The 9,691-nt window shown below is 41.3% G+C and overlaps 1 protein-coding gene across 5 annotated transcripts in view; it reads left to right on the top strand.

The window, feature by feature from the left end:
- The first annotated feature begins 374 nt into the window (after nt 1–374).
- LOC110524326 (transducin-like enhancer protein 4) overlaps nt 375–9,691 on the top strand; it is a 74,364-nt gene continuing 65,047 nt past the window's right edge. For 4 of the 5 annotated variants that reach the window (XR_016496242.1, XM_090235579.1, XM_036978080.2 and 1 more), the window contains exon 1: nt 414–1,201. Coding sequence is in view for 4 of the 5 variants with exons in the window: in XM_090235579.1 (XP_090091705.1) it covers nt 1,178–1,201 (24 nt within the window). In the remaining variant the exon portion in view is untranslated. Of the gene's footprint in view, nt 1,202–9,691 lie in introns of all 5 variants that reach the window. The other variant, XM_036978078.2, reaches the window with a different exon arrangement.

Genomic DNA, 9,691 nt, shown 5'->3' with positions numbered 1-9,691 from the left:
ATGGTGGGATTACTTACTTATGGAAATAATACCCTTTAACAAACAGGTCTGGGCTGAAATAACCTCTACAATATTTAAATGTCTCAAGATGCTGTTATTTACATCTGATGTATTTATAATATGTGTGTGTTTCTGTTTGTGCGTGCGAACTAGAATACAGACAGGTCTTTTATCTTCTCAGAATGACTAATTATCTGTATTTGTGTGCGTTTTTGTGTTCTGTTTATGTGTGTGCACTCATATCTGTAACGATAGTGTTTGAGGATGTGTGTCTCTGTGCCTGTCTCTTTGTGCATGGCTGATTGCTTTGTCCATCTGACCACAATTGAAAGGGTATCTCTAGCTATCTCAGTGTCTGTGTCTCTATCTCGGTCGCTCCACCTTAAGTAGAGCTTTAGCATGCTGTTGTGTTTGTGTTGAAGCCAACAGGCACAATATATTACAGTCTAGGGCTCGCTGCTGAAAAGCCTGCTGGATCTTCTAGTGACCTGCTGTTCTTTCCTGCTTTCCTGTGTTTTTTTCCCTTCAGATTTAGATTAAAAACAAAGCTCTCTCTCTCTCACTGTTTTTTCTCCCTCTTCTTTTTCTTTTCTATTCCAACTGACAAGCCAACCCTTCAGTTTTGGGTTCTGTGCTCTCCTATAAGAAGAAGAGGGGAGTTACTGTAGATTGTTGGTGTATTTGGATGGAGGTGTGTAGTGTAGTGTTTGTATCTTGTTGGTGAAGGGACAGGGAAGGGGGGGTACTTAGGTGTAACGCTCGAGTTTCACTGCCATGTCAGTGCGTGTGGACTCTAACTGATCACAGAGCGAGAGAGTCAGAGCGAAACGAGAGTGTGACTTTGGTTACACCGAGGAGACAGAAAGAAGGAAAAGGAGTTTGGGGATCCGTTTTACCGTGAGACTTGTGGGATGCACTGACGGACTGAGCTCTCCCAGCTGTGTCGACAGGTTCCCGTGTTGGAGAGACAGACAGAGAGGAACAGAAAGAAGAGAAAAAAGCGGGACTGGGCAGGAGTGAGGACTACTCTTTCCAGCCTTGACTGAGCCCAGACCAGAGCAGGGGGAGAGATCTGGACTAGGCTGTGTTTCTGGTTGAGGGTAGAGGAGTGGAGGGCCAGGGGACGGGCTCTGACCTGGCCATCAAACAGACCGTGAGCATCTCCTCTCCTGGGACCATGTACCCTCAGGGCAGGCATCCGGTAAGTGACACCTCTCTATCTGAATACTGCTCAGTAACAAGGTCAGAGACTGCACTGAGGGACAGAGACATGGAACAGTTATGGTGCTTAAAGAGATTCCTTCTAACACACACACACACACACACACACACACACACACACACACACACACACACACACACACACACACACACACACACACACACACACACACACACACACACACACACACACCCTCCTACCCTCCACTGTCTATCCCCTGTCACCTGCACCCAGGTGCTGTTGAGAGCAAGTTGAGAGGTAGTTGTTTGGGTGGTATAGCTGCCTCCCACTTTACTCTAGTGTGTGTGTGTTTGTCTGTCCTGTGTGTGTCCAGGAATAGCGTGTTATAAGGCAGAGGGATATGTATTCCTCCCTCATTACTATAGTGTTGGGGACTGAAGGATGGAGCTGGAAGAGGGGGTGGGTTTGACCACACATGCGAGAGAGACAGACACAGAGAGAGACATATACAGACATGAGGTCTAGTCGCTATAATCAGATGTGTTGTCTGTTTCTTTGTATCTGGTGCAAATGGGTCAGTGGACACTCCATTTTCAGCCTGCAACCACAGAGAATTATGGATGACATTTTCAGAAGAGGGGGCATGTGAAATCAATTATAATCACAGACAGAATGCAAATAATTGGAATAGAATGGAAGCAAGATTGAGAGAAAACAAAGGCATTGTGAATTAGAAATTGAAATGAATAGGAGATCACACTGGAAATAGCTCAATACTCAGTCTGTTCTCTCTTTAGTCACATCAGAGGTTTTGTTCAGAGTTGTACAATGTTTGTGATAAAGTTCAGTCCCAGATTGAGCCAAATCTAACAGATCAATACATACTTCTGCTGCCATTGGAACTTACTTCTGCTGCCTGCTGGTATAATGGGATCTACAGCACAGAGAGGGTGGGAGGGTGCAATGAACGTGTGTGTGTGTGTGTGTGTGCTCACCTTGTTCTACTAATGTCTTACGAATCAATGTCTTCATATTAATTTATTTGCAAACTATCACGAATACCCAGCCGCAAGTTGCTCAGTGACTTGAGCCTACCATATGAGCTAAATGCCTTCTATGCTCGCTTCGAGGGAAGCAACACTGAACCATGCGTGAGAGCACCATCTGTTCCGGATGACTGTGTAATCACGCTCTCCGTAGCTGACGTGAGTAAGACCTTTAAACAGGTTCAAATTCACAAGGCCGCAGGGCCAGATGGATTACCAGGACACATACTCATGCTCTGATCAGCTGGCAAGTGTCTTCACTGACATTTTCAACCTCTCCCTGACCCAGTCTGTAATACCTACATGTTTCAAGCAGACCACCATAGTCCCTGTGCCCAAGAACGCCAAGGTAACCTGTCTAAATGACTATTGCCCCCAGCTATTTTAGAATTAGTCTTTATGACTAAAATAAATTTTAGTCTTACATGCTGACCAAACCGGAAGCACGCCATCGTGCGCACGTTGATTTTGTTCACCCACACCAGAAGCGATCAGGACACACAGGTTGAAATATCAAAACAATCTCTGAACCAATTATATTAATTTGGGGACAGGTCAAAAAGCATTGAACATTTATGGCAATTTAGCTAGCTAGCTTGCTGTTGCTAGCTAATTTGTCCTGGTATATAAACATTGGATTGTTATTTTACCTGAAATGCACAAGATGCTCAACTCCGACAATTAATCCACAGATCTCCTCCTTCCTTAAGGCTTCTTTTTCTTCTTTGGACTTTATATGGCGGTTGGCAACCAACTAGCATTACTACAACCTACCGGAGTGTGGACCTAAGTTCATCTTTCAGTCACCCACGTATATGCTCCTAAAAACCAATGAGGAGATGGGAGAGGCCGGACTTGCAGTGCGTTGAGCGTCACAAATAGAACCAATTTATATTTTAGCGCCTGGCCACGCAGAGACTCGCTGACACCCGCGAGCAGTGTGTGTGTGCAGTGATTGAATAACATATAGGTGTACATTTATTTAGCAATGCTCGTGTACACGATGTGAGCGGTGTGGTCAGCATGTTAGTCACATTTGAGCAATTCCATCCTTCTTAGTTTGCTATTATCAGTCGACTAAAACTCTGTTTAGTCGCTTTAGGGACTAGGGTCGTTCCATTTGATTTCCAAATTGTTTTGACATCACCCCTTTTGATTTGATCGAAACCTACAGTATACATATTTTCCCATGGTGGAAGTGGTCAGAAACTAACTTTTGGGACCTGAATACCAAAACATTTAGGAGATAGAAGTGCCCAAAAATAAAACTTGCCCTGTCTTTTCCTACTGATATTCTTCTGTATTGAGGGAAAACGGTACTTACTACGACTGTCATATGTGGTTGTCTCAACTAGCTACAGTATCTTAAGATGAATGCACTTACTGTGAGTCGATTTGGATAAAAGTGCCTTCTAAATGACCAAGATACATCCATGTCTTCATAGTTGTTTTACCTTTAATGTCAATGATCTAAAAACGTGTTTAAAAAAAGATACAAAAATGTGGATATGTTTTGGCTGATAAATGTACTAAAATGGGAATAACATTTAAATGTAAACTTTCAAATGGTAGCACAAAGATGGTTGGAAGTTCACACATTAGAGAATGTTGACTTTAATTGGAATATCAGTTGTTTGAAATCATACTGTTAATATTCCACAGGTAACCTATTGAAATCATCGAAATATAGATCATAGAATAGACATTTCCATTTAAGTTGACATTCGACAGTGGGTTGACCGGCAGCTATCTTTGTGGTAGTAATTGTAAGTTAAAATGACATTTCAATGATGTACCAGCTTAATTAGTGTTCTGAAGGGATATGTCCATTCTATGAATTATTTCTACAGTATGATTGACATGACACTCACCCTGTATTCAGTATGTTGCACAAACACCTCAGATGATGTAAAATAAGGTCTAAGCTAAAACATTTGAGAAGATGAAGAAAATCTCACTTTATGTTTTTTTTAAAAATCATTTACGCTATAAAGGTTAGAAAATTACAGTTTTTATTTAAAAAAATACTTTTCAATAATTTAGAAAATAGTTTGACCAACCTGTTTGTAAGCTTGTAAAATCAAGCTCAACTGTTTATCTTTTCCCGTGATGAAGATGTCCATGGTAGGGTGATGTATGCAACATGGGTCAACTTTGAGCACCTCGATCTAAATGTTTTGGCATTCAGTTCAAGAAGTCCCTTTCTGACCACTTCCACCATGGGCAAAATGTATGGAAAGTTTTGTTCAAATCAAAAGGGCTGCGTTTGAAAAGTGATTGAAATCAAATGGAACTACAGGAAAGGGAGGGCCGAACATGATGCCCCCATTCACATCGATGGGGCTGTAGTGGAGCGGGTTGAGAGTTTCAAGTTCCTTGGTGTCCACATCACCAACAAACTATCATGGCCCAAACACACCAAGAAAGCCGTGAAGAGGGCACGACAACACCTTTTCCCCCTCAGGAGACTGAAAATATTTGGCATGGGTCCCCAGATCCTGAAACAGTTCTACAGCTGCACCCTCGAGAGCATCCTGACCGGTTGCATCACAGCCTGGTATGGCAACTGCTCGACATCCGACCGTAAGGTGCTACAGAGGGTAGTGTGTACGGCCCAGTATATCACTGGGACCAAGCTTCCTGCCATCCAGGACCTATATACTAAGCGCTGTCAGAGGAAGGCCCAAAAAATTGTCAGAGACTCCAGTCACCCAAGTCATAGACTGTTCTCTCTGCTATCGCACGGCAATTGGTACCAGAGCACCAAGTCTAGGACCAAAAGGCTCCAAAGATCGAACCCTTTTTTTCAATTTCCACCTAAAATGACATACACAAATCTAACTGCCTGTAGCTCAGGACCTGAAGCAAGGATATGCATATTATTGATACCATATTTGAAAGGAAACACTTTGAAGATTGTGGAAGTGTGAAATTAATGTAGGAGAACATAACACCTGGTAAAAGATAAAACATGTTTTACATTTTTTGTTGTTGTTCCATCATCTTTAAAATGCAAGCAAAAGGCCATATATCCAGATAGAAGTCTTGGTGTAATTTAGAGCTTGGCCAACAGATGGCAGCAGTGTGTGTACAAAGTTTCAGACTGATCCAGTGAAGCATTACATTACTACACTATATTTTGTAACAAGTCTGCCAGGAGTTTGCCCAAATGTGCCGAATTGGTCAGTTGATACATTTTCAAGTACATAACTATAGAGAACATACAAAAATGCTATGGTAATAAAAATGTATGTTTACACACATCCAGGAATGTCATAAATGATGGATAATTAGCTTCCCTACAGAAAAAAACACTAACCTTCACACATCTAGATGGCCATGCGGGATGGTTGTGGAGCCAGAGACAGCAGAGGTTCAAACTGTAGAACCCAGTTCCTACATTTGAATATAAAAATGGATTTTATAAAACAAAACTATGCTACATTTTATCTCTGGGACCCTCAGGATGACAAATCGGAGCAAGATTACTGAATATAAGTACATTATTTACCTTCAGAGGTGAATGTATCAAACCAGTTGCCCTGATAAGTGTTTTGTGCCCTCTCCTCAAACAACAGCATGGTATTTTTTCACTGTAATAGCTACTGTAAACTGGATACTGCAGTTAGATAAACAAGAATGTAAGCTTTCTTAAAGACATGTCTATGTCCTGGAAAGTTTGCTGTTACTTACATCATCATTCTAGTCACATTAGTGCACGTTAGCAACAACGCCCCGGTTTAGGGACACCGATCCCGTAGAGGTTAACAGCTTCTACCCCCAAGCCATAAGACTGCTGAATTAATCAAATGGCCACCCAGACTATTTATATTGACATGCCCCCCCCCCTTTGTTTTTACACTACTGCTACTCGCTGTTTATCATCTATGCATAGACACTTTACCCATACCTACATGTACAAAATAATTATACTAACCTATATATAGCCTTGTTATTTTTATTGTGTTACTTTTTCTTTTACAATTTTTACTCTAGTTTATTTCTTAAATATTTTCTTAACTCTTTCTTGAACTGCATTGTTGTTAAGGGCTTCTTAGTAAACATTTCACGGTAAAGGTGTACACCTGTATTCGGAGCATGTGACAAATAAAATTTGATTTGACCTGATGAATTGAGGCTGTTCTGAGGGCAAAGGGGGGTGCAACGCAATATTAGGAAGGTGCTCCTAATATGTTGTGCACTTAGTGTATCTTAAACGTATGTCTGCATTCAGATATGGATTGCTCTGTTCAATATCACATACCCTTAAATTTTTTGACCAGTGGACTGGGACTGGGATGTTGTTTTGATTTGCCAATTCATAGGCAAGTTCTCTGCATTTGATGCTACTAAGCCCATGAAACTGGCTGTCACGATTCTTGATATATTTAGCATATTTAGCATGTCATCAGTTCAGAACTTGTGTACCTCGTCTACTATGTCATAGGCTCTCTTTCGGACACAGGTACATACATGTTACAAGCTACAAGGATGCACTTTCATGCTAGTTTTAGGACCTCATATTGTAGCTTATAGAGACCCCATTTGAAGTACAAAACAATCTTAAAACTTTATACTTTGGTTTAGATACAGGCATCATGAAACCTATAACCCAATAATTAATCTGACTTTATGAAAAACATTTTTGGGGACCTTACCACTTTTTCCATGTGGTTTCTTCTGTCAAAGACTTGATGAAATGATGACCTCTTCATAAAAATTTGGCTCAACTTACCTCACTCCCCTTACATCCACTGACTAGTGACCACTTTGTCTTTACCTGTAGGGATTCACAGCATGGACTTAAATTTAACATGGTATTATATGACGTTAAACACAGAAGGAATCCTTGTAGTTGACATATTTTGGTTGTTTGATGGTGCAGGGTTTGGTGGAGGACATCAGCTCCTGCTCGCTTAGACAGAGAGAGAGAGTGTGTGTGTGTGTGTGTGTGTGTGTGTGTGTGTGTGTGTGTGTGTGTGTGTGTGTTGACTGTGAACACCCCCCACAGACAGTGTTGTGATAGAAGGTGTCTGGAGAGCGTTGATCTGGCCCTAGACTGATCCTGATCTGATGGGAGCAGACTCACACAGGAGGGAACTTACCGCAGGCAGACAGGGGCAGCGTGTATGTGTGTGTCTGAGTCTGTATCTGTCTGTGTGTGTATGTGGCAGGGACAGAGAGCCTACTTACTGCTCCACCTGGGTGCCATTGCCATGTTGCAGCACTGCCTGGCACTGTGCGTATGCGTGTAGGCATGTGTGTGCTTGTGTATGCAACTGTGCATTCTGTTCTTTGGCAGAACTGGAGTGGAGAGGCAACGGAACAGTTCATACTCCCCATGACTATTCAGAGTCTGCAGAAAGGAGCTTTTCACAAACTGTGCTTTTAACTATTAGTAATCTCTCACTTCCCTAGTAAATCTGGCCTTGTGTGTCTCCTGAACTTTAGGCCCGTATTAATACTATAGCTGGGTCCTGTCTGTACTGGGTCTGTCCTCACTCTTCTAGGCCTCTAAAGGTAACAGCCAATTAAACAAACCAACACACAAATCACATATGTTCCCTTAATGAGGGTAGGGCGCACGGTGGCGTGCGTTAACTCTGTCTCGCTGTTGTGTAGTTCGCTTGTTTTCCTCTGGACACATATGTATTGTCGGGCTTGTTTTTCTGTTTGTACATCCATACTTCAATGAAATACGTGTACAGTACCAGTCAAAAGTTTGGACACACCTACTCATTCCAAGGTTTTTCTTAATTTTTTTACTGTTTTCTACGTTGTAGAATAATAGTGAAAACATCAAACTATGAAATAACACATATGGAATCATGTAGTAACCAAAAAAGTGTTCAACAAATCAAAAAAAATGTTGTATTTGAGATTCTTCAAATATTTGCACACTTGGCATTCTCTAAACCAGCTTCACGAGGTAGGTACCTGGAATGCATTTCAATTAACAGGTGTGCCTTGTTTAAAGTTAATTTGTGGAATTTATATCCTTCTTAATGCGTTTGAGCCAATCAGTTGTGTTTTGAAAAGGTAGGGGTGGTATACAGAAGATAGCCCTATTTGGTAAAATACCATTTTATGGCAAGAACAACTAAAATAAGCAAAGAGAAATGACTGTCCATCATTACTTTAAGACATGAATGTCAGTCAGTTCGGAAAATTTCAAGAACTTTGAAAGTGCTATGATGAAACTGGCTCTCATGACGACCGCAACAGGAAAAGAAGACCTAGAGTTATCTCTGCTGCAGGTGATAAGTTCGTTAGAGTTACAACCTCAAACATTTTAGACCAAATAAATGCTTCACAGAGTTCAAGTAACAGACACATCTCAACATCATCTATTCAGAGGAGATTGCATGAATCAGGGCTTCATTGTCAAATTCCTGCAAAGAAACCACTACTAAAGGACACAAATAATAAGACAATACTTGCTTGGGCCAAGAAACATGAGCAATGGACATTAGACCAGTGGAAATCTGTCCTTTGGTCTGATGAGTCCAAATGTGCAATTTGAAAAAATTCAAACCGCTGTGTCTTTGTGAGACGCAGAGTAGGTGAACAGATGATCTCTGCATGTGTGGTTCCCACTGTGAAGCATGGAGGAAGAGGTGTGATGGTGTGGGGGTGCTTTACTGGTGACACTGTCTGTGATTTATTTAGAATTCAAGGCACACTTAACCAGCATGGATACCACAGCATTCTGCAGCGATATGCCATCCCAACTGGTTTGCGCTTAGTGGGACGATCATTTGTTTTTCAACAGGACAATGACCAAACACACCTCCAGGCTGTGTAAAGGCCATTTGACCAAGAAGGAGAGTGATGGAGTGCTGCATCAAATGACCAGGCCTCCACAATCACCCAACCTCAACCCAATTGAGATAGTTTGGGATGAGTTTGAACACAGAGTGAAGGAAAAGCAGCCAACAAGTGCTCAGCATATGTGAGATCTCCTTCAAGACTGTTGGAAAGGCATTCCATGTGAAGCTGGTTGAGAAAATGCCAAGAGTGTGCAAAGCTGTCATCAAGGCAAAAAGTGGCTCCTTTGAGGAATTTTAAATATTAAATCTATTTTGATTTGTTTAACACTTTTTTGGTTACTACATGATTCCATATATGTTGTTTCAATGTTTTGATGTCTTCACTATTATTCTACAATGTAGAAAATAGTAAAAATAAAGAAAAACCCTTGAATGAGTAGGTGTGTCCAAACATTTGACTGGTACTGTACATAGTCTTCTTCATCCGTACTCTTACCTGATTTTTTGTGTCCCTTGTATATATAACTTTACATCTTTTTCGTCGCATATCCTTTAAAATATTTTGCTGCAACCCGCCTCACCCAATGTGGCGTGAATCTGCTTTTTTTCCCTAAAGTATTTATATTTACTTCAGATCTGGAATCCCTCAAATGAAGCTAGCCAGCTAACTACCAGCTATCAGTCAGCAAACC

This window comes from Oncorhynchus mykiss, chromosome 5, assembly GCF_057628025.1.
Source record: "Oncorhynchus mykiss isolate SJ-2025 chromosome 5, ASM5762802v1, whole genome shotgun sequence".
In the NCBI taxonomy this organism is placed as follows: Eukaryota; Metazoa; Chordata; class Actinopteri; order Salmoniformes; family Salmonidae; genus Oncorhynchus; species Oncorhynchus mykiss.
Note: the sequence above shows the minus strand (reverse complement) of the source record. Positions and strands in the feature narration are given on the sequence as shown.